Here is a 24,860-nt window from a genome sequence, read left to right as displayed (position 1 = left end):
CTCTTGCTGCTGAACTTTTTGGTAATATATAGAAAAGCTGATAATTTGGTAGAGTTATGAACTGGCCCAACCATTCTGGAGGGCAATTTGAAACAAGGCCCAAAGGACTATAAAACTACCTTTGATCCCGTAAGACCACTACTGGGTTTGTATACCAAAGAAATCATAAAAATGGGGAAAAGACCTGCTTGTAAAAAAATACTTACGACAGCCCTTTTTGTGGTGGCAAAGAATTGGAAAGTGAAGGGATGCCCATCAATTGGGGAATGGCTGAACAAATTGTAGTACAGTGATACCTTGACACATGAGTTTAATTAGCTCCATGGCCAAGCTCATAATTCAATTTGTTAGTGTGTCAAATTGAATTCCCCCATTTAAGTTAATGGAAATGCAATTAATCCATTCTGTCCCCCCCAAAAAACACAAATTTTTGTTTTATATGCTTTTAAATACAAAAATGTACTTTATAAATGACAAATAAACATATTTCTAGATAATAAAGAATGTAAAGAAGTAAACTTGCTTATGAAATGTTACTTACCTTCAAGGTCAGGCTAAGATGCTGGTGGAGAAAGTTTTCATTTTGTGCACTATTGCTTAACATAACTTACTCTTTATACATTTAAATGCAAAATTGACCTTACACATTACTTACGATATGTAACTTTATTGCTAAACTTAATTGCTATTTCTTTACTTTACTTATCATCATTTTCTTCATTTAAATTTTAGCTGTTTTGCCACACTTTCCTCAATTTCACTTAGAGGTTGTTTCAACACAAACCTTTTCATGGAAATTTGTTTCTTCCTCCCTTTCAGAACATTTATAAAACATGTGAAACAAGGGTTACACACTCCAACACGCAACCTGTTGCGACTTTTTCTGGGGTGTCTTTTCAATAAACTGTTTAATTTTTTCCCAAATCCTCAACATTTCCTTAATATCGCTTATACCGATTACTTCATTTACCTCGGGCTCCTCCCATGGGCTCCTGATTCAAATATCCACTTATAACTTAAAGCAAAAAATCCAGATCCTGACTGCTCATATCTCAAATTGCCTGTGACTTAAGGTGCTCATGTATCAAGACACCAATGTGTCTTGATCTAGTGATAGAATACTATTGTGCTATAAGAAATGATAAGCAAGATGATTTCAGAAAAAGCTGGAAAGAGCTACATGAACTGATGCAGAGCAAAATAAGAAGAACCTGAACACTGTATGCAATAACAAGCAATATTGTACAATGATCAATTGTGAAATACTTAGCTACTCTTCGCAATACAATGATTTTGGGACAATTCTGAAGGACTTATGACAAAGAATGTTATTCATCTCCAGAGAAAGAATTATTGGAGTCAGATGCAGAGCAAAGCATACTGTCTTCCACATTTGTTTATTTATAGTTTCATTTTGGGGTTTTGGTTGTATTCTCTTACATTCTCTTACAACAATGACCATATAGATGTATGTTTTGCATGAGAATGCATGTATAATCTAGATCAAATTGCTTGCCATCTCTGAGAAGGGAGGAGAGAAAGCAAGGAGGGAGACAATTTAGATCTTATAATTTCAGAGGACGTATATTGAAAATTGTTATTACATGTAATTGGGAAAATAAAATATTTTTAATAAAAAAGAAAGAATTGGAATGTAAACAAATGCACCCCAATTATGAAGGTTAGATGAAAAGGTTTAAAAAGAAATAAGCTAAAATAAAAATTTAAAAAAAAAAAAGAAAAATGCTTCTGAACTCACTCTAGCATTGTAAATTAAAACTTTCTCACTCTAGGATTCTTAGTGAAGGGTACATGAAGATTCGCTGCAGAATTAAGGTTCTAAGTACTCTCTCATATTCTGATAGAGATGGGAACTGCTTAAACATGGCAGAGAGAGCACAAATCCTGGTAGCTTCTTCTGTTTTATATCTCTGCCAGAGTCATAAATGTTTATAAATTCAAAGTGTCAGGAATGCCCGAGTCCCTCGGGCAAGGCTGTCCAATCCCAGCAGAAATTTCTGGTGTCTAAGAGGATAATCATTGACAAGAGAAGGAACTCAAGCTCTGGACTGATTGACCAGAATTCCTTGGAGTTGCCTCAGCCATTCTGTGGAGCCATTCTTGACCTCATCAATATGGTGTGCCAATCATGGAAAGTGATCTTCTGGTTCGTGGCACTAACAATTGGTAGCATATCCTTGGTGCTGAGGGAGTAGTGCCTGACCCACAGAGTCACTGCTAGGTCCTGGGATAAGAGCTCTAAACCCAGCAGTGTCCACATAGCCATTGGCAGGGGCAGGAGGGAGTCACAATGCCAACCACAGGTTTAGGCCCTTTCATGGGGAGCAGCCCGCAGAGCAATGTTCCTGCCTTATCTCAAAGAGATGATAGTGATGTCCATGGCAGAACTCACATTCTTTCTTAAGAAGCAATGCAAAGGCCTTAGTAGAGAGGGCCATCTTTAGACTCCAGCAGATGTAGCACAAAGCAGGCCATCACTCAATGAGGGCTTAAAAAATGCTTGTTAACTCTACCCAGCCCCTCACAGAAAAGGGGGGTGGCTGACCTTCAGAGTTTCTTTTTTTTTAAACATTTATTAATATTCATTTTTAACCTGTTTACAACTTTTTGCCCCTACTTTCCCCTTTACCCCCCACTCTCCCCCCACCCATGGCCAAAGCACATTTCCACTGGTTGTAACATGTGTCCTTGTTCAGGGCCTATTTCCATATTGTTGTTAGTTGCATTGGTGTAGTAGTTTCGAGTCTACATCCCCAATCATGTCCTCCTCAACCCATGTATTCAAGCAATTGTTTATCTTCTATGTTTCCTCTCCTGCAGATCTTCCTCTGAATGTGGGTAGCATCTTTACCATAAATCCCTCAGAGCTGTCCTGTGTCATTTCATTGTTGCTGGTACAGAAGTCCATTACATTCAATTTTACCACAGTATATCAGTCTCTGTGTACAATGTTCTTCTGGCTCTGCTCCTTTCACTCTGCATCAGTTCCTGGAGGTCTCTCCAGTTCACATGGAACTCCACCAGTTTATTATTCCTTTTAGCACAATAGTATTCCATCACCAGCATATACCACAGTTTGTTCAGCCATTTCCCAATTGAAGGACATACCCTCCCTTTCCAGTTCTTTGCCACTATAAAAAGCACAGCTATAAATATTTTCATACAAGTCTTTATCTATGATCTCTTTGGGGTACAAACCCAACAATGGTATGGCTGGATCAAAGGGCAGGCATTCTTTTATAGCCCTTTGAGCATAGCTCCAAATTGCCAGCCAGAATGGTTGGATCAGTTCACAACTCCACCAGCACCTCAGAGTTTCTAAAGGAGAAAAGATTTAAAATTCCCATCTCTCCTTCCAGGGAAAAGGAAGTCCTGGCTGGTGGACTCCAAAGCCATAGAATAGGTGCCTCCACTTTCTCTTTTTCACTCTTCTTCTTAACCTCTTTCATTCTGGTTTCTGACATTATCATTCCACTGAAACTTCTCTCTTCAAAGTTACTAATGGTTTCCTAGTTGCTGAATCCAATAGCCCTTTCTTAGTCCTCATTCTCCTTGACCTCTTTGCATTCTTTGGCATTGCTTATCACCTTCTCCTCCTTGATACCCTCTTCTATCCAGGTTTTTGGGGGTATCATTTTTTCTTGGATTTCCTCCTTCCTGTCTAATCTCTTTTCTCTCTCCTTTGCTGGACCCTCCTCTAGGTCATGCCCTTTGATTATAGGTGTTATTTAGGCTCTATCTTGGGTCCTCTCCTATTCTATATATTTTACTTGGTGATCTCATAGTTTTCATGGATTTAATTACCATCTTTATGCTGATGATTCTCAAATCTTACCTCTCCTGCCCTAGTCTCTCTGCTGACCTCCAATCTTACATCTCCAATTATTTTTCAGATAAACTCAAACTGGCTATTCAGTAGACATTTTAAACTTAGTATGTCCAAAATAGAACTCATTATCTTTCCCCCTCAGCCCTCTCCCTATGACTATTAGCATCTTATTCCCTATCATACCATCATCCCAGACCCTTAGACTTGAAACATAGGGGTTGGCCTGGATTGCTCACTATCTGTCATTTCCTGTGAGGAGTGAAGAGAGATGAGCATATTATTTCAACAATCCATGTGCGAGGTGAGGAGAGTCTGTACTAGGGAGGTAGAGAGATGTTATAAATCTCAAAATGATAGGCCTTGACAACAGATTGGATATGGGATGGGAGTGATGAGAAATAGTGAGGAGTCTAGAATGACACCTAGGTTGGGAGCTTGGAACCCGAGGGTCTGGGAAGATGGTGTTACCCCCTCTAGTAATAGGGAAGGTAGGAGAGGAAGATTTAGGGGAAAAGAAAATGAATTCTGTTTTGGACATATTGAGCTTAAGATGCCTACTGAATATCTAGTTTGAGATGACTGAAAGGCAATTGGAGATTGGAGATTAGCAGAGAGAGTAGGGCTGGAAAGGTAGCTTTGAGGGTCATCAGCATAGAAATGGTAATTAAATTCATGGGAGTTATTGAGATCACCAAGTAAAGTGGTATAGAGGGAGAAGAAAAGAACACTCAGGAGAGAGCTCTGAGGGTCACCTACAAATTAGAGGACAAGATCTGGAAGAGAATCTAGCAAAGGGGACAGAGAAGGAGCAATAAGATAGGTAGGAGAAAAACTAGGAGAGAGTAGTTTCCTGAAAATGTAGAGAAAAGAGAGTATCAAGAAGAGAGTGATCAACATGCCAAAGGCTACAGAATGGGCAAGGAGAATAAGGATTAAGAAAGAGTTGTTGGATTTGGCAACTAGGAGATCAACAGTAACTTCAGAGAGAGCAGTTTCAGTGGAATGATAATGTCAGAAGTCAAAGTGAAAGAAATTAAGAAGACAGAGAGAGGTCAGAAAGTAAAGACGCCTATTGTAGGTGGCCCTTTCAAGGAATTTGGCTGCAAAAGGTAGAAGATATATAGGTCGATAGTGGGGATAGAGGGATCAAATGAGAGTTTTTTCAAGCTAGGAGAGACAAGAACATGTTTGTAGGGAGTAGGGAATGAACCAGTGGAAAGGGGGAGATTACAAATAAATGGAAGAGCAGAGATTACAGAAGAGGCAGTCTATTGGAGGAGATAGGATGGAATGGAATCATTTAAACAGGTAGAAGGATTAGCCTTGATAAGAGATAAATCTGCTTCATCATGTGAAACAGTGGTGAAGGAGAAGAAAGTTTCAGAAGGAACCTGAGGGATAGGAGATGAGGAAGAGAGAAAAAGAGTTCACAGTGAATGGTTTCAGTTTTTTTGTATAAAATATAAGACAAGTTCTCAGCTGAAAGAATGGGGAAAGGTTTGAGCAGAGATATAAAGGGAGGTCAAGTAGGATAACCTAGTAGTCAGGAGTAGAGGGTCTAGGACTCATAATGAATAAATTCATTATTTTAAATTATGTAGCATAAATTCGAAGTGGACCCAGTCAGAAAAGTTGCATGATTTTCTGTACCTTCATTCAGCAGCAAGTATTTGGAGTGAAGGTTACTAATGGTGGGAGTGATCCATCTTCTACCAAGGTGATTTTCTTAAAATCCAGGTCTGATCACGTTACCCCCTACTTAATAAACTCCATATGGCTCCCTATTGCCCCCAAGATCAAATACAAAATGCTTTGGTTAGCATTCAAAGCCCTTCATAACCCAGCTTCCTCCTACCTTTCAGTCTACTCCTGACTTGTACTCTTTTAACCAGTAATGTTGGCCTCCCAGCTGCTCCACATATAAGATATTCCATCTCTCTGCTCCAGGCACATTTTAATTGGGGGCGGAGGGAGAAAGTTTCCCAATGGAACATATAACCCATGTCACTAAAATATTTTTTTCTTTTGGTTTCTGTCATGGAAGAGAAGAAAGACCAGTTCTTAGAGAGGGGTGCCAAAGTGCTAATCATATCTTTCTCTCCCCACCTGCACCATCTCCTTCAACTAGCTAAAAGAGGGAGGAACTGAGATACAAGTCATAGCTTGCAGCTGTGAGAAGAGTTACAGATATTATAGTGCCAATGAAACTTCAAGATGGATCTGTGGACAAGCTACATATGGAAACTTGAAGTGATTCAAATGGATAAGAGAAGAGAGTCAAGAGCTTGGAGAGCTTTTAGGTTGAACAATGGTCAGGGAAATAATTCATAACACTAAGGATTAATGAGAACAGTACCTCATTGTCCCTAGGTATTTATTTACTTTAAATAAGTACCTTTATGGGGTAGATAATGGATAGAGAGCCGGGCCTGGAGACTAAAGGACCTGGATTTGAATCTGACCTCAGATACTTCCTAGCTGTGTGTCCCTGGTCAAGTCACTTAACCCCAATTGCCTAAGGCCTTACCACTTTTCTGCTTTGGAACCAATACCTGATATCAAGGCTAAGACAGAAGAGAAGTGTTTAAAAAAATAAATAGGATACCTTTCCTACCATTCTTAGATTATTTAAGACCATTTTGAGGATCTAGATAAGGAAACCACTTTAAATATCATTTAATCGAACAGTAACAGAAATATTGTGATAGACTTAGCTACTCTCAACAATCTAATGATCCAGGACAATTCTGAGGAACTTATGACAAAGAGTGCTATCCACCTCCAGAGAAAGAACTGTTGAGTGAGAAAGCAGATGAAAGCATATGATTTTTCACTTGTTTATTTGAGTTTTTAGTTTTATGTGATTATTCTCTTACAAAAATGATTAATTATGAAATGTGTATTGCATAACAATACATGTATAACCCAGGCTGAATTGCTTGCCAGCTCTGGGAGGAGAGGAGGAAGGAAGGGAGGTTGACAACTTGGATCATATCACTTCAAAAAACTTATGTGGAAATTTGTTTTCAACAGTTTACAATCCATTAGGGGAAAACAACCTATGTATAAATAAATGGTGGCCAAGGAAGGGTGATTTGGTTTGGGACATCACAAGGGCTCTGCATAGCAAGCCCTTCCCAGAAGCATTTCTAGTAGTGACTTGGATGCTATACCTGGAGCAAAAGGTGGAAGAAGGAAGTGGGGAGAAATGGTGGAAGCAGGACAGATGGCAAGGGGTAGACAATGGGATAAGATGAGAAATGGGGTTGGAGGTCAACTAGAATGGGCCAAGTGGACCAGGTAATTTTGTGCTGGTTGACTCACAAATCAGGACAACATGACTGCCATGTAGTGGTTCCACTGAGTGGTAAATGGATTGAGTTCACCATAGGCTGGTCTTAAGAGAACTGGTGGTCAGGTGAATATAGTGTCAAGGTAGTGAACAAGTAAAAACCAAAATTGATAGGTTAGATGGGAAACAAAAGAAAGAGTTCTAGATTTTAAGTCTAAGGACACAGGTTCAAATCCAAGTTCTATACACTTACTATTTATGTACTCTTGGGTGATCTTTCATCACTTCTCTCAGCCCAATCTCTGCATCTGTAGAAGGTGGAGTTTGGACTAAATTACCTCTAATTCCTTCTGGTTTTAAATGTTTGATTTTTATTAACTGAGATCCAGAGAGTAACTTGCCTATGATCACATAACTCAATTCAAATTTTAAAAGTGCCTTTTATGTACAAGATACTGAGGGTGCACAGAAATAGCTAGGTGGCCCAGAAAGTAGAATACTTGACTTGGGAGTCGAGATAATCTGAATTTGAATCCTGCCTCAGATTCTTACTAGTGACCCTGGGCAAATCCTTTAACCTTTCTGACCTTAGTTTCCTCATCTGTCAAAAAGATATAATAATTACTCCTACCTTTCAGGGTTGTTGTGAGGATAGAATAAGATAACACAAGCAAAATACTTTGGAAATCACTGTATAAATACAAAGTAGTTATTACGGAGGAGGTTGGGACTTGAATTATATAGTTAGTGATTATGTGATCATAGATTGAGAGCTGCATGAAGTTACTTGGTCAAAGTCATAAGAGAAGTTGCAGACCCAGGTTTAAGCTCATGTTCTCTGATGCCAGATGCCATCTTCTTTTCACTCTCCTAGGTTGGTACTCATAGATATGGATAGATAGAGGTCTGCTAGTAGGAAGACAAACATATTACAGTCCTGTGGGTGACTGGGACAATTCTCTTAATTTTGTTTTCTCATGGTCTAAAAGTTCAGGAGTCCCAAGTGAAACAATAGTCTGTGTGACTCCCACTGAACACTGTTCTAACTATTATGTCAAACCACTTATATGGTCCCCTTGGCGGAGTTGTCAACAGCCAACTTTCAGTCTTTAGATCCTCTGAGACTGCTGCTTTGGAGACAGCCTGCCTGGTTTCTTCCTTCTGTGGGTTGTTTTATATTAGTTTGCCCAGTGGTGGGTTTTATGGCAGGAGAAAACAAAATAAATATAATAACTTCAACAAACTCTAAGACCTTTTTTCATTCTTCTCTCTTCCCCAAACTATGAAAATGTTCTTGGTATAGGCCAAGCACTAGAGTGCTGGAGGTTCTGGTTCAAATTATAATACCCCAAAATTAGCACACTACCATGGGATGGCTTATAAGATGCAATGTGGTTAATGGAAAGGGGAGTGGATCTGAAGTAAGAGGAACTGGATTGAAATCCTGGCTCTGCTACTACCTATATTGAACCTCCTTGGAACTCTGCCTCCTCAGAGGTAAGATGAGGGTGAGGGGCTAAATGATCTCTGAGGTTCCTCCTAGATCAAAGATTTAGAACAGGAGGGGACCATAAAGCTCATTGAGTCTGAGACAAATACATTAATTTTATTTTATTTTGTTTTATGTTCCAAATGTGATGAATTTATTTTACTTTGATGCAAAACTAAAGCTTTCACTATAGCACAGAGCCCAATTTGATGAAAGATCATGAAAAAGTGGCGTAGGACATGCAGAACGTGATGTCCAAACTGGAGGATCAGGTCATTTTCCTTATAACATGACACTACACTGTTGTTGAGGAACAAATTTAAATAACACTGAGAAACTGAACTGAAATGTGACACAAACATTACAACTTCCATGCATGCCTTCAAGTATCTCTCTCTTATAATAGACTCAAAAACCTTTAGACTTCAGTGTGGTGGTGCTACAATTCTTTGGAAGAATAAAAAGTTCACATTGTTGAAATTTCACAGAAGAATATTTAGGCCCAAACTGAGTGGGTTCATTTCTCTTCAATTCCAGGGATAGATCTGATACTTTACTTAAAAACTATAAAAAGTTTCTAATTCAAATCCTAACCCAACTTTATGACCTCCTTTATGACATTTTTTCCATCAATTAAAATTGACAGCATTAATTTTACACCTGCTCAGAGTGTCTAAGTATAACCAAGTCTGATAAAGCTGACATAATTCACTTTACCAGATAGAACAATTTTGTAATCCAGCTTATACTTAGCAGCAATGCCAAAACGGATGTTGTTACTGCCAGCTATCCAAGCAAAATTTATTGAAGTTTCAGTCTTCTATTAACTTATAGGTAGATCGACCCTCCAAATTCAGCGCCATCATTCACACGTATATGCAGCTGGAAGTCAGCACCTTTATAACCCAGGGTAAAATTATTCTGAGATAGTTTGGATTTGACTGTATCAAAACTCATCTGATAGCCAGCAAGCTATCCTTCATAAGCCAAAACAGCCCAGCCATAGATGGTTGGTCCAGAGAAATCAATGTCAACATTTCCACCAAGACTGAAACAGTTTCGTCTATAGGAGACATTTAATTCCACTCTTCTTGCCTGGGTTTGGTACAAATATGGTGTCAAGAGTCAGCTTCAAACTGTCAGCCAATTTATTCTCCATGCTGATTTCTGTTCCCAGGGTTCCATTTTTTAATGAAAACTTTGTTTCTAAGTTACCTGAAGCTTTCCCTGCATCAGTATATGAATGACCAGATGTGGAACATTCCACTCCACTGGAAGACTTGGCTCTAAGATCTATTTTAACCATACCAAACCCATATCCTTCATTGAAGATATTCTTGGCAGCCTTTCCTAGGTCATGGTAAATTGGTGTGATACACATTTTTTCTCTGACTGAGGAGCCACTCCCTCTTCACCAGGGCAAAGCTGAAAGTCTGAATACCTTCATTTTAGAGATGAGGAGATAGAGGCTCACACAATAAGAATCACTAAGGTGTCAGCGAGGTAGCCTAGTGGATAGAGGGCCAGAGCTAGGATCTGGAGGATTTGAATTAAAATCTGGCCTCAGACACCTCCTAGCTGTATGACCCTGGGCAAGTCACTTAACCCCAATTGCCTAGTCCTTGCTACTCTTCTGTCTTAAAACTCATTCTAAGATAGAAGGAAAGAAATTTTTTTAAAAATTGCTCATCTTTAAACTTAAGTACCCTGGTAACAGGTGGCACAGTTTCTTCCTTTCTTTTATTTTAATAACAAATTTCCACATAAGTTTTCCAAAATTATATGATTTATAATGTCTCTCTCCCTTCTTTCCTACCCACTTCTAGAGTTGACAAGCAATTGAGCCTGGGTTACACATGTATTATCACACAAAACACATTTCCATATTATTCATTTTTGTAAGTTAATAATCTTATAAAACCAAAACCCCAAACCATATACTTAAATAATCAAGTGATAAATCATGTGTTATCATATGCATTTTTACTCTGACAGTTCTTTCTCTAGAGGTGGATAGCATTCTTTCTCACGAGTCTTTCAGAATTGTCCTGGATCGTTGTATTGCTGTTAGTAGCAAAGTCTATTCCATTCGATCATTCCACAATATTGCAGTTAACTATGTATAATGATCTCCTGGTTCTATTTATTTCACTCTGCATTAGTTCATGTAGGTCTTTCCAGCTCTTTCTGCAATCATCCTGTTCATCATTTCTTATAGCATAATAGAATTTCATCACCATCATATCCCACATTTTTGTTCAGCCATTCCCCAATGAAGGGACATCCCGTTAGTTTCCATTTCTTTGGCACACTCTACTACATCATGCTGCCTCTCCTAGAATTACAAATGGTTTGTCATTAAAAATTCAAGCTTAATTAACCTAAAATTTTGTTATCTGTAGTATCTGTCCTTGCAATGTATGACGCTTTTTAAGTTTGGGAAATAGAATTTTAGAATGTGAAGTTGGCCCTTATCAACAAAGGATGATATCTGATTTATTGCCTAAGACAGTGAGTTAATGAAAATTCTGAATACTGATTGACAACCCAGAATGCTTGAGTTAAACTAGTTTAGTTTAGTGCAGGAAGACAGAGTGCCAGGCCTACAGTCATTTTCTTGAGTTCAAATCTGGTCTTAGACACTTACTAGTTGTTATCCTGGGCAAATTACTTAACCCTATTTGCCTCAATTTCCTCATCTGTAAAATGAGCTGGAGGAAGAAATAGCAAACTTCTTATCCTAAATAGAGCCACAGAGAGTTGGACAGAACTGATAATGACCGAACAATAATGAAGAAATTGGGAAAATACCAGGGAAACTATTTATCTTCTTTTAATGAATTTCATTAGAGGCAGCATAAATTCAGCTAGGTGAAGAAGCAGAGTATGATGTTTTGAAACTGGAGCCAGGAAGGCCTCAGTTCAAATGTGACCTCAGATACTCACTAGCTGTCTGCCTCAATTTCCTCAAAAGTAAAATGGGCAAATTAATAGCACCTACCTTTTGTAATTGTTATGAAAACCAAATGAGATTAATATTTATAAAGTTCTTAGCATGGTGGCTAACATATAGAAGGTATTTAATAAGTGCTTGATTTTTCTTCCTTCTTTCTCTTGTTTTTCTGAAGACTGGGATATGAGAATTCCCCACATCCAAATAGCTAAAGGGGCCAGGATAGCAAGAAAATGGATAGAAGGAAAATCTGTTATTTTATTATTATGTAACATAAACTATATTTAATAAGTATAGAAGGAAAAAAGAAGAGAGGAAGATTTAATCCCACATGACCAAAAACCAAGGAAATGCATGTTACTCTAAGAGCTTTCTATGTAAACACTGAAAGGGAGGAGCCACAAAAAATTCCATAATGAACTTTATTTATTTCTGGGAATCATTGCAGAGATACATGTAAAAATCAGTCAGCCATTCCCCAATTGAGAAATGGTAAAAGAATATGAACAAGCAATTTTCAGATGATGAAATCAAAGCCATCAATAATTATATGAAAAAATGTTCTAAATCACTCTTGATTAAAGAAATGCAAATTAAAACAACTCTGAGGTACCACCTCACACCCATCAGATTGGTCAATATGGCAGTAAAAGAAAGAGGTAAATGTTGGAGAGGATATGGCAAAATTGGGTCACTAATGCATTGTTGGTGGAGTTGTGAACTGATCCAACCATTCTTTTTTTTTTTTTTTTTAACCCTTAACTTCTGTGTATTGGCTCCTAGGTGGAAGAGTGGTAAGGGTGGGCATTGGGGGTCAAGTGACTTGCCCAGGGTCACACAGCTGGGAAGTGTCTGAGGCCAGACTTGATCCAACCATTCTTGAGGGTAATTTGGAACTATGCCCAACAGGCTATAAAACTGTGCATACCCATTGATCCAGTAATACCACTATTGGGTCTATATCCTAATGAGATAATGAAAAAAGGGAAAAGACCTACTTGTACAAAAATATTTATAGCAACTCTTTTTGTAGTGGCAAAGAATTGGGGAATGGCTGAACAAATTGTGGTACTTGTTGGTGATGGAATACTATTGTGCTATACAAAATGATGAACAGGATGATTGCAGAAAGAGCTGGAAAGACTTGCCTACGCAAACTGTCACAGGGTAAAATAAGCAGAATCAGTAGAACATTATACACAGTGACTGCAATATTGGACAATGATTATCTGTGAAAACTTGGCTATTCTCAGCAATGCAGTGATCTAGGACAAACCTGAAAGACTTATGATGGGGAATCCTATCCATCTCCAGAGAAAGAACTATGGGAGTCATCTGTCACATTAGTGTACTTATGGTTTTATTTTGGGGATTTTGTTATATATGTTTGCTCTTAAGGCAATGACCAATATGAAAGTGTGTTTTGCATGACAATAAAATAAATTTTAATTTAAAAAATCAGTCAGAAGGTCCTCAAGCTAACCTATTCACCTTGACCCATAGGCTCTCTTTACCTAATTTTAAATTTCAAAATAATTAGATTTATAATCCCATCAATGATGCTTCTAAGGAGAAAGACATTTTGTTTCAAAGAAAGCACCAAGATTACCAAAAGAGCTTTCTTCCAAAAGTTGGGTCTCCATGATAATTTGGCTAGGCTCACTTGGAATTTGGGGTTGGATTGAGTAATGACTTTTAACAGTCATCAAGGACCTGGGCACTAGTGATGGAGCCATACAAATTCCCTTGGAGTTTCACTTAGCTACTATGGAGGAAAAGGATGAAGCTAATAATGACCTTTATCCCTTTTTCCTTCAGCTACACCCAAGACCCTGTGCTTCCTTTTAAATACAAATCTGTGTCCCCTTCATTAACAAAAAGAAGGTCAAGTCTCAAAGGCAATTATAAAGAGTTGGCAGTTTGACAGAAATGTAATTTGGTTCGTTAATTGGTTTTAATAGAAGTATTTATAAAAGTTTAATGCAGATGTCACTCTTTGTAAATAATGCCAAATATAATAGATAAGAAGTATGTACAGAGTGGAAAGAAATGCTAGAGAAACAAATAAAATTTTAAAAAATTAATTGAGACCAATTCTCCCATTAGAAGAAAAAGAATTACAGAACAGAATAAGAAACTACATCCATCAATATGCTGCTTATAGGAAACACAGTTCATAGAAAAAATATGAGGATATGGTTAAATTAAAATTAAGAATTCTTTTTTAAAAGTAACATAACTAAAAGTTTAAAAAAATCAAGAGTGGCAGTAATGGTGTCAGAAAAAAATCTAATTCAAATGAGAAAATGTCAAAAGAGACATTTAAAGGAATTTTATGGCAAAATCACTAACTAATAAATATTTTATTCTTAATTTACACATACCAATCAATTTGACAGTTATATTTATAAAAGAAAGGTTAATAGCAATATTAGAAGAAATGGAGAAAATGTAAGAATAGCAAGGTAGGTCAATGTTTCACTATTAGGAACCCAAGTATAGTAAAAATATGAGCAATAAAGAAAGATCAGGTCATGATTGCTTTATAAATAGACCAGGAATAAAGGCTATTAAAAAAAAACTAAGTAGAAGAATCAGGGAATATACATTCTTTACAAATGCTTATGGAACTCTCAGAAAAGTTGCTCATATACTTGGTCAATGAAACACTTTTGGTAAAATTTAAAAACCAAAAATTGTATAGGCTATATTTTTAGTTCATAATGCAATTAAATTAGAAATAAATATCAATAATATGAGTAAAAGATGTTACATGGAAAAAACCTAATAAGATATCAAATACTTGGGTTAAAGGATAAATCAGAAAGATAACAAAATACATTTAAAAGACAATGAAGACACAAATGCCACATGCCAAAATCTATGGGATGCAGCCAAAGAAATATGAGAGGCAAATGTGTAGTGTTGAGCACCTACATTATTAATGAAATGAAGGAAGTACATTAATTAAACCTGTACTTAGGGCACTAAAAAAGGGACAACATAATAGATCAAATGAAAGTTTTTAAAAATAGGGATAAAATTAAGAGCAGAAATAAATTGATTAGGTAGAACAATTGAATTAATATGCTACATCCCACACCATACATCATAATAAATTCAAGCTGGATAATAGACTTAAACATATAAAAAATGTTTTCAAAAAGGTAAAAGAAAAGAGACTAACTTGTCATTTGTGGAAGAGAGATACATTTAAAATATATTAAGTAGAAGATATTATTAGGAACCACAGAGATATGTTCAAATAAAGTACATTTTTCACACAAGACACCCCATGTTCAGTCTCTGGGCATTTTCACTGACTCTTCCCTATGTTTGGAATTCTCTCCTTATCTCTGTCTCCTGGCTTCCTTCAGGTCCCAACTAAAAATCCTTCTATAGGAAGCCTTTTCCTATTCCCCTTTATGCTAGTGTCTTTGATACTAACTCCATTCCCCCAAATTAATCTGCATATAACTTGTTTGTACATAATTGTTTGAATGTTGTCTTCTCCATTAGAATTAGAGCTCTTTAAGAATAGGGATTGTTTTTTGCCTTTTTTCTCTCCCTAGTATAAAGCTGGCAAATAACAAATGCTTGTTGGCTGGTTGAGTTATTATAAAATACTGTACACTCTCCTCCAATATCAAATGAAAAAGAAAATAGATTTAGAAATATGGCAAAAAAACCAATTTGAAGTCCAAGTAATTAAATGAACATTAACAGCTTACTATATGCAAGACACTGCTAGGTGTTGGTGTTACAAAAAAAAAAAAACTCAAGTGACTTTGCCTTTTAGTGAGTTTACATCTTCTGAACACCTAAAATTTATCAATACTAATAGCCAGTAGATAAACGGTCAAAGGATATGAACAGATAATTTTCCAGGTAAAGTAAGTTACAAACCATCATTTGAAAACATGCCAGCCTTTCTAAATATCAGGGGAAATGCAAATCAAAGACAAAGCTCAATGCTGGTAGACTATGGCTGAACATGTAGCTACACTAATATATAGCTAGTGGAATTTCTGATGGAATCTTGTGGGAAAGTAATTCCAATAGTATTAATATTTAAAATGGCACTCAGAGTTTTGGGATATGCTATGTATTGGAAACATCATAGAACTAATCATATTTTTCTAACTGATAATTTCATTTTTAGGAACATGGTTCTGAGGGCTAACAGAAAGGGAAAAAATGAGCTGTCAATTCAAAGATATTTATTTGTAGCACTACCATTTTTGCTTATTTTTTATCTATTCCTTTTATTTTTTTCAATTACAGGTGGAAAAAAATTTTTAATTGTTCTTTCTGACCTTTTGTAATCCAAATTCTCTCCTTCCCTCTATTCCCTCCCCCTTCCCCAAAACAGCAAATAATCTGATATATTCCAATGCTACCATGGAATACATATTTTCACATTCCTCATGTTGGACCATTATTTTTGATTCAATTTTATTTCATTTTTAGGTCTGCATTCTCTCTCCCTCACCTATTGAGAAAGCAAGTAAAGCAAAATCTTTACAAATATGTAGTTATCTAAAACAAATTCCCAAATTAATCACGTCCAAAAAAAGGAAAAGCAAAATAAAGAAAAAAGCTTCAATCTATAGTCTAAGTCTATCATCTCTGTATTTGGAAGACTGTATATTTCAAACTGACATCTCTGGAACTATGGTTGGCTCCATTGTATTGAAAATGTCTTTTGGTTTGTCTTTATAGTATTGTATAATATGTTTTTCTGGTTCAACTCTCTTCACTTTGCTTCAGATCATACAAGTCTTCCCAGGTTTTTCTAAAACCACCCCCTTCAAAATTTCTTGCAGTACAATAATATTTCATCATAATTATAAGACATATAACTTGTTTGTTAATTCTTCAATTAATGGATACCCTCCCACCCCTAATTATTTGCCACAAAGAAAAGAGCTGCTACAAATATTTTTGTACAAATGGGTCCTTTGTCTTTCTTTGATCTCTTTGAAGTATAGACTTAGAAGCTGTATCAAAAGATATGTACAGTTTATTAGCTTTTTAGACATAGTTCTAAATTGCTTTCCAGAATGACTGAAGAAGTTTACAGTTCCACTGGCAGTGCATTAATGTATCTGTTTTCCCATCCCCTCCAGCATGTCATTTTTTGTATCTCAGAGTTGTTTTAATTTGCATTTTTCTAATTATTAGTGGTTTAGAACCTTTTTTTCCTCCTATGGCTATTGATAGCCATTTCTTCCACTTGCATTTCTTCCACTAAAAATTGCCTGTTCAAATAATTAGACCAATTTTCAATTGAGGAATGACTGTTATTCTTATAAATTTGAATCAGTTTCCTATATACATTGGAATTGTGGCCCTTATCAGAGATACTGGCTGGGAAGATTCTTTCTCAATTTCTGCTTCTTGTGTAATTTTAGATAATAGCATTATAGATAATGGAGAGAAAAAAACTTTGGAAAAATTGAATAAATTATGGTATGTAATATTAATGAAATGGAATAACTAAGTGTTGGAGTTGCCTCATACTAGCATTTGAGAGTTGGATGGCTGAATTTTCGTCTTGAGGATTCACAGCTCAGCAATAACTACAAATCAAGGCTTGATTTATTATTGCTTAGTTGATTGGTCTAGACTTTAAAAAGTGATGGAGAAAAAGTTAATGATGAAGATTAAAATTTAAAAGTGCGTTGTCCGTACATTTTCCCTCTTCCTGAGAACTGACCGTTTAACATTTATCAGCATACTCATTTGTTAATACCCTTAAGTTTCAGAAGGCAGAAACAGGTTTTTGGCACCATTCCTCGCAGGTTAATTCGTGGAGACTACAATTCCCAGCATGCAGTTGCGACGAGGCCTGTACTAGTCTGTGCACAGATCAGGTGACGGGGGAATCCCCGCCCTCCCTATAGCCTGTCCCCACCCCCTTAGCCTCCCTCCCTCCCACCTTCCCTCCCTCCCTCCCTCCCTTCCTTGGGCCCCCTCCTCTCCGGTCATCCCCGGCAATTTGCCCTAGTTGCTGGAGACGGAAGCCGAGCGGGAGCGCTGGCGGCGGTGAGAATGGGGGACTCCAAAGTGAAAGTGGCCGTGCGGATCCGGCCCATGAACCGGCGCGGTGAGTGGAGGGGCAAAGGGAAGGAGGGAGCTGAGGAGGTGGGAGGGGGTCTGGGGGAGGGTCTCCTCTCTGCGCTTTCTCGCGGGGCTCTCGGGCGGGAGGGCGGCAGGTGCTCTGGGCTCCCTGTCCCCGTGTCCGCCCCGGAGCCCGCCCCCCTTGCCCAGAGCGCCACGTCCTGCCCCGGCCGGGCTGCCCCTTCCTTGAGCTGCCCCGGAGTACAAGTCCCGGGCTGCCGATTTGGCCCCAACTCAGCCCTGCGGGGGAGGAGAGACCCTCCTTCTCCTTTCTCCCTCCCGTCTTCCTTTTCCCTCCTCCAACTCCCCCAATCCTCCCTTTTCTAACTCTGTTCTTCCTTCTCCACCTCCCTCCTGCTCCGTCCTCCCTTCTCTTTCTCCTCCTCAATCTTCCTTTCTCCTCCACCTCTCTTCTCTGTCCTTCCTCCTCCACTACCACTATTTTCTTACTCTTTTCTCCCTTCTCCTCCTTGTTTATCCTCTCTCTCTTATTCCTCCCTCTTTCATTATCCCTTCCCCTCTGCCCTCCCTTCTCTTCTCCCCTCTCCTCCCTTACCCATCACTCTTCTCTTCCATCTCCCTTTTTTCTTTCTCTTCCTCCTTTTTCTCCTTCCTCCACTTCCCTCCTCTTCCTACAGCTCCCTCCTCTTTCTCTTCCTTCACCTGCCTCTCCTTCTGCACTCTCCTTTACCTCCTTCCTCTTTCTTCCCAACCTCTTCCACCCTCCACCTCTCTCTTCCTGAGGCCAGCATTGAGTGACCCCTGTGTGCCTGGGACTTGTGCCCTAACTAGGGATTCCTAGATAAAAAGGGACACAGCCACTGCCCCCTGGGAGTTTATAGCAGGGGGTGAGTGAATGTCTTCAGGTAAGTCTAATCTCAGGTAAAGACTTGATGGAGCCTAAAGGGTGGTGGAGTAGACAAATTACTCTATTAAGTCAGACAATAAACATTTATTAAGTTTATACTATATTCTGGGCACTGGGCTCAGCCCTTTGGATACATAGAAAGGTTAAAAAAAAACTTGTCACTGTTCTCTGGGAGCAAGATAGGAGAGAACAATTAAAAGTGGGAGTGGGGAGGAGCACTTCAGGAAGACTTCCTGAAGGAGATGGCACCATAACTGAGCCTTAGAAAAAGAATTTCTCCCGTTCATCAGTCATTCAACTAGCATTTATTAAGCTATGATTTGCCAGGTGCTGTGCTATTTGCTGGGATACAAGGGGGGAAAAGTCCCTTCTGTTAAGGACCTCCAAGGCTAGTGGAAGATACCACATGCTATGCACAAACAAAATATGTATAGGATAAATTGGGAGTAATCTCAGAGTGAAGGTACTAAGAGGCAAGTACTATTATTATCTCCATTTTATAGTTGGAGAAACCGAACAAAATGGCTTAAGTGACTTGTTGAAGGAAGGTCAGTTGGATTTGATCTGAAGTCATTCTTATTCTAAAACCAGTTCTCTCCCCATCCAGCTGTGGTTGCTAGGAGGTGAGACTTTAAAAAGTAAACCAGGGAAGCCTTCTTTACCCATCTCTGTATGACACACAGACACAGACATACACACCTCCCCCCCTTCTCTTATTTGATTCTTACTTCAACCCTGGGCAGGTGTAGAATAGGGTAGTGATATATACCCATTTCCCAGGTGAGGAAACTGAAGTTCACAGAAGTGACTTGCCCTAGGATCTGACAGCTAGTAAGTAGTAGTAGTAGAGCCAGGATTGGGTAGAACCAAGATCTTCTAATCCTACCTCTTTACCTTTCCTTACCCTCTCCCCCTTTACCTTGAAACTTTGTCTGTGAACACTGATCTTTTATCTGAAATTGAATAAGGGAAAGCACAAGTCTTGAATCCAAGGGCATTTTTTTTTCTGTGTAATTTATACCCACTTGATCTTTATCCCAAATTTAACCCAGAAGTGTTTAGCCCCTGGTTGAATAAATAAAAGAGAATTTGGCTTAATCCCTGTAAGAAAATAGCCAAGTATAAAAACCTTATCTTTGATTCTGCATACCTGATTCCTAAATACCAGACAATGATAAAACAGTGTTGTAACAACATTGAGTTAGGGCTGGGGGAAGGGCTGATTTTTTTGTTTACTGTTGAGAAACTTCTGTTTTTACTTGAGGTCATATTTGTCATCAGCAAAAAGTTCCAGTGCCCAGAGACTCTGTTGAAAGTGTATTCTGGAAACATTTCCCATAATATTATACAGAGAAAAAGAGAAAGGGGAACTGTTTGGGTGAGAAACCAGATAAAGGCTAAATCTTGTTCAGCAATGTGATTTATCAGTATAGTCTCAAGGCATGGTTTGGTAATTGACATATTCTTAAGAATCCAAATTAATATGTAATTTTTCAGGTGCTGCCAATAATTGCTTCTGTAGGCTCTTGCTTCACTATTAAGTGAAGTTTTAAGCCTGTTGAATAGTTACACAAAGTCACCTCATCTCTTTGCTAGTCAAGGGTTTGGGCTAGATGATCCTAGAAAGTTACTTTCCAGTTATAATAAAATTCTGTAATTCTACTGGGGAGAGAGGCATGGATTTATTCACTGTCCCTTGGATAGGAAGTTGATATTACTAATCCATCATCAATAGAACATGGGCTTTGAATTGTTTTCTCAGTAGTGCTCTAGTCTCTGTTTTACTAGTGCCTATATTTGTGAAAAGGTCGGGCGTACATTCTGTGTCCCAGAAAGGGTTTTCCTCAGTGTAAAATTACCTCCAGTTCTCTGACCACAGATTGAACTCACAACCTTGGCCTTTTCAACACCATGCTCCAATCAGCTGAACTAAATTAGACAAACAGTAAAAGTTTTTAAAAGCCTTTGTCCTTTTGTTCAAGGACACTTTTATTCTAGTTCATTGTGCTTTTATGGATCCTAACTACCACTTTTTAAAAACCACATCTGGGAAATTATCAGAGGAACTTTGACTATCTTGTGATTGCCTTTTTTTAAAAAAAATCCCTACCTTTCATCTACTATGTATTGATTTTAAGGCAGAAGAATGGTAAGGGCTAAGTATGGGAATTAAGTGACTTGGGTCACACAGCTAGGAAGTGCTGGAGGCCAGATTTGAATCTAGGTTTCTGATTCCTGATCAGGCCTGGTGCTCTTTCCTTTGTGCTATCTAGCTGCCTCTTATAGCTGCCTTTTCACAGATATTTGGAGAAGTCTGAAAGGAGGTAACTAAGCTACATGGATACATACCAAGTGATTAGAACTTTTCTTCTCTGTGGTAACCAGAATTCTTTTGACATCTTTAGAAAGAAAGGTAGGATATTTATTCGAGATTCTAATGGTCCATGGTTTGTAGAAATGTAGTGGGATTGGGAGAGTAATTGTATTTTAAAGATGGTAGCAGGAAGTTGTTTGTCAACTATAGGATAATTTGCTGAATGCAATTTGGCACATTCCCCCTCTTTTTCAATTGACTCGTTCACCTTCAATTCTTGTTCAGGTTTGAGATGTTAGTGTTGATGAACTAAGTCGCTTGCTGATCCAGCTGTGTTGCATATGGTGTATGCATTTGTTGACTTAGTTTTTTCCCAGTGGATCTCTTCTGAACAACTGAATCCATTTGAGGACCCTTGTAGGTAGTCCAGGACTCAGTGCTGTTAATACAGTGTCTTCTAGAAATTTGATCACGTGGAGAACTTCATCATCTCCAAGGAACGAATTTGAATTTTGTGCAGGACATCTTACAGTGACACTGGTGAATTTATTTTTGAGCATGTGTTTCTTTGCTTAAAGCCTTACCTGATATGGAGTCTCTTCTTCCAGTGATGATCTATGGCCAGGTATCATGGAATATTAGAAGAATCAGAAATATAGGGTAATGAAAAGGCCCATGGTGGCTGGTAGGAGGCTCCATTAATAATGACTTATGTTTGACAAATGGGCTATATTACAAGGGACATGTTTGACTAGAAAAATAGATGAACCAGACATGTGGTGAGAGAGGAACAGTATGAGAGCTAGTATCCAGGATATATCAAAAGAATCAGAGGAAGGCCTCCAGCATGTGATAGATGTTTAATAGAGGTTGCTAAGGTATGAATAGATTGTAGGCCACACTGACTGGGGAGGAGGAGAGGTAGGCCACATGACTGCTGACATGAGTGAGATCACATTTATCTATATATTTTATAATTGGTTCTTGTTTACCCCCCAAATGATTATTAATATGATTAAAATGTACTGTGTCAGTATAGTATAGGAGTTTTGAGTAGTACATAAAGTCATATAATTGGGAAACAGGAGACCTTAAATATGCCCAGAGTTGTTTGTATTTTTAATTTAACATTGAAAAACTCTTATCCCATTTAAAAAAAAAAACAACACAACAAAATACTTACTTTCTGCCCTAGTAATCTTTTTTTTTTTTTTTTTTTTTACCCTTGTACTTCGGTGTATTGTCTCATAGGTGGAAGATTGGTAAGGGTGGGCAATGGGGGTCAAGTGACTTGCCCAGGGTCACACAGCTGGGAAGTGGCTGAGGCCAGGTTTGAACCTAGGACCTCCTGTCTCTAGGCCTGGCTCTCACTCCACTGAGCTACCCAGCTGCCCATGCCCTAGTAATCTTAATCTCTTAAGACAGAAGGGTAAAGGTTAAGGCAGACTGGATTAAGTGACTTGCCCATGTTTACACAGCTAAGTGTCTAAGGTCAAATTTGAACCCAGGTCCCCCTGACTCCAAGCCTGGCACGTTTATCGACTTTGCCAACTATCTGCCCCACCTTAATTTTTTTTTAAATAAAATAATAATAGAGTATTTTGTGAAATGGAAAAGTTTCTCTGTTCCCGTCAATTTACAATGGCTTATGCTTCCTGAAGATTATAAAAATGTATATGTGAGTATATGTGTTTAAATAAAAATTTTTAAGATCTTTATTAGTCAGGAAGACCTAAGTTCAAACCCAGCCTCAGATACTTATTAGCATGTGATCCTGAATAAATCACTTAACCCACTGCCTGCCTCAGTTTCCTCATCTGTAAAATGGGGATAATATCTACTTCAATGTTGTTGTGAGGATCAAATGAGACAATATTTGTAAAGCACTATAAAATGTTTATTATTATTATGGCTATAGAGTAGCCATTCACATAAATTTGAGTGTCACTCTGGGAAACTTAGAGGGAAATAAAATATTTCTTAAAAAGAGAACTAAATTGCTCTTTAGGAGAGAAGTAATTTTGAAACTGAATGACTAACTTTGGAAAAAACCATAAATGATGGGTGATTAAATGCCACTCCTTAGTAAAAACTCAAATTCAATTTTTTTCCCTATCAGAGCACCTGAAATCCAGAAGGGACTTCGGAAATCATCTAATTCAAACATCTTATTTTATACATGAGAGAACTATATAATGAATTACTGATTATATTGTGTATGATCTACTGTAAAGTTTGGAGTTCCTCCTACCCTTATTTCAGGACAAAGTTCAACTTTAGATGTCTCAGTACTGTGGGAAGTTTCCAGTTACCATCTGTTTATGGGTCAGTCCAATTGTATTTGTGTATTTTGAGGGGTTAAAATTTTTTTTACATTTAGTAAATGAGCAAAGATCCAGACCTTCAGTTTTATTCAACATAAGACATTAGGTAAATTAATTTCTTTATATGTTAAACGTTAAATTCTAATTTAACAAGAGAAATATTTGTAATTGAGTCATAGATAATTCTTTGATATACTTTTGTCAGGAATTAGAGGTTTGTTTTTCTAAAGTATTAAAGTTAAATAGTGAGGAAGAAAGGGAACATTTGTCATGAGTTTGGGAAATTATCTCCTTATAGATACTGGCCATCAGAATAGATTAAATTCTCTTTCAGACTTGTAAAGCTGACAGAGTAACACCTCCTGTGTTCTGTAAAGTACACTGATTCGTGCATAATTACTGGTTGAATTAAAATTTTAATGGCATAACTTATAACACCTGTTGGGTCATGAAGGCAGACTGAGTGCTTATTCAGAAGTCTGAAGTTAGGTAACTAGTGTATTGGTGAAATTTTAAGAACTTACTAGAGTTGACAAATTGACAAATTTACTGAGTGTTTGTTTGAAGTTGTACATTTATGTAGATTAGCCATTGTTTGAGAGAAGTTCCTGTTGTCTGGTTAGAGAAGACTGGACTTTGAATAGCAGGTGGAATTTAGTTGAGTAAATCAGATCAGAAAGACAGTTTCAGAGGTTAGAGATCATATGAGAAAATTCAATTCAAGAAATAACTAATTACAAACTAAAATAATAATCAATGCTATGTATATATTGCTTCTCTGGGGTAGGGCAGAAAAACTCATTAAGGTTTAGTCTTTGCATTTGAGGAACTAGTTTATGATCTGAGGAGTTAACATAGTAAATAAATTAAATAATAACATAAGACATTTTGTCATTAATTGCAAATGAATAGACAGTAAATATTATGGTACCATAGGAATTTTGAACCTGAAGTTAGGATGACCTGCGTTCAAATTTGGACTCAGTCATGTACTAGCTGTATGACCTTGGGCAAGTCACTCAATCTCAGTTTGCCTTACTCCATTGGCCAGGAAATGGCAAACCACTGCAATGTATTTGCCAAGAAAACCCCATGGATAGCATTGATGTGCTATGCATGGTCCATAGGGTCACGAAGAGTTGAATGGGATTGAATAACAACATGGGAATCAGAGCAAGAGGTGATTACTCTGGGTTGAGTTGTTTTAAAAAGTTTTGTGGGAAAGACTGGATTTGAAGGATGATTGGGATTTGATTAGGCAGAGAAGAAGAAGCAAGGAAAATCTGAATAGGTATGGCCATGTTTGGAATCTGTTCATAGCAGGAAGCCTATTGTTAAATTTTCAGTGTGAGCATTTACATCTTGGAAATTGGTGAAGCTACACCTGGGCTTGATTTTATTGTTTTGTTGCTTGACTTAAGTGATGAGAAAATATTATTGCAGATTAAATTTAAAATTGTTTTATACACATTTTGGAGTAGGTGTGGGGTATGGACTGATTGTTAAACATTTACCAGCCAAACCTTGGAGAGATAGAACAAAGGTGAAGAGACAGGAATGAGTAAGCCCTTTAGGTCCTGCGAGTATATTAGCTGAAGGTTTTTCTGTAGTAGGAGATAAAGTTGAAAAGATTGATTGGAATCAGCC

At 37.8% G+C, this 24,860-nt stretch overlaps 1 protein-coding gene and 1 pseudogene across 1 annotated transcript in view; one reads left to right on the top strand and one right to left on the bottom strand.

Annotated features, from left to right (window-relative positions):
• Positions 1-9,188: 9,188 nt before the first annotated feature.
• On the bottom strand, positions 9,189-10,012 carry LOC123233408 (annotated as a pseudogene).
• Positions 10,013-17,621: 7,609 nt separating this feature from the next.
• The window catches only part of KIF13B (kinesin family member 13B), a 280,794-nt gene continuing 273,555 nt past the window's right edge, over positions 17,622-24,860 (top strand). The window contains 1 exon segment of the mRNA XM_044663470.1: positions 17,622-17,693. Coding sequence (XP_044519405.1) covers positions 17,639-17,693 — 55 coding nt within the window. The 5' untranslated portion in view covers positions 17,622-17,638.

The sequence above is a fragment of the Gracilinanus agilis genome, chromosome 2 (assembly GCF_016433145.1).
Source record: "Gracilinanus agilis isolate LMUSP501 chromosome 2, AgileGrace, whole genome shotgun sequence".
NCBI lineage: Eukaryota > Metazoa > Chordata > Mammalia > Didelphimorphia > Didelphidae > Gracilinanus > Gracilinanus agilis.
This window is presented reverse-complemented; position numbering and strand designations above follow the sequence as displayed.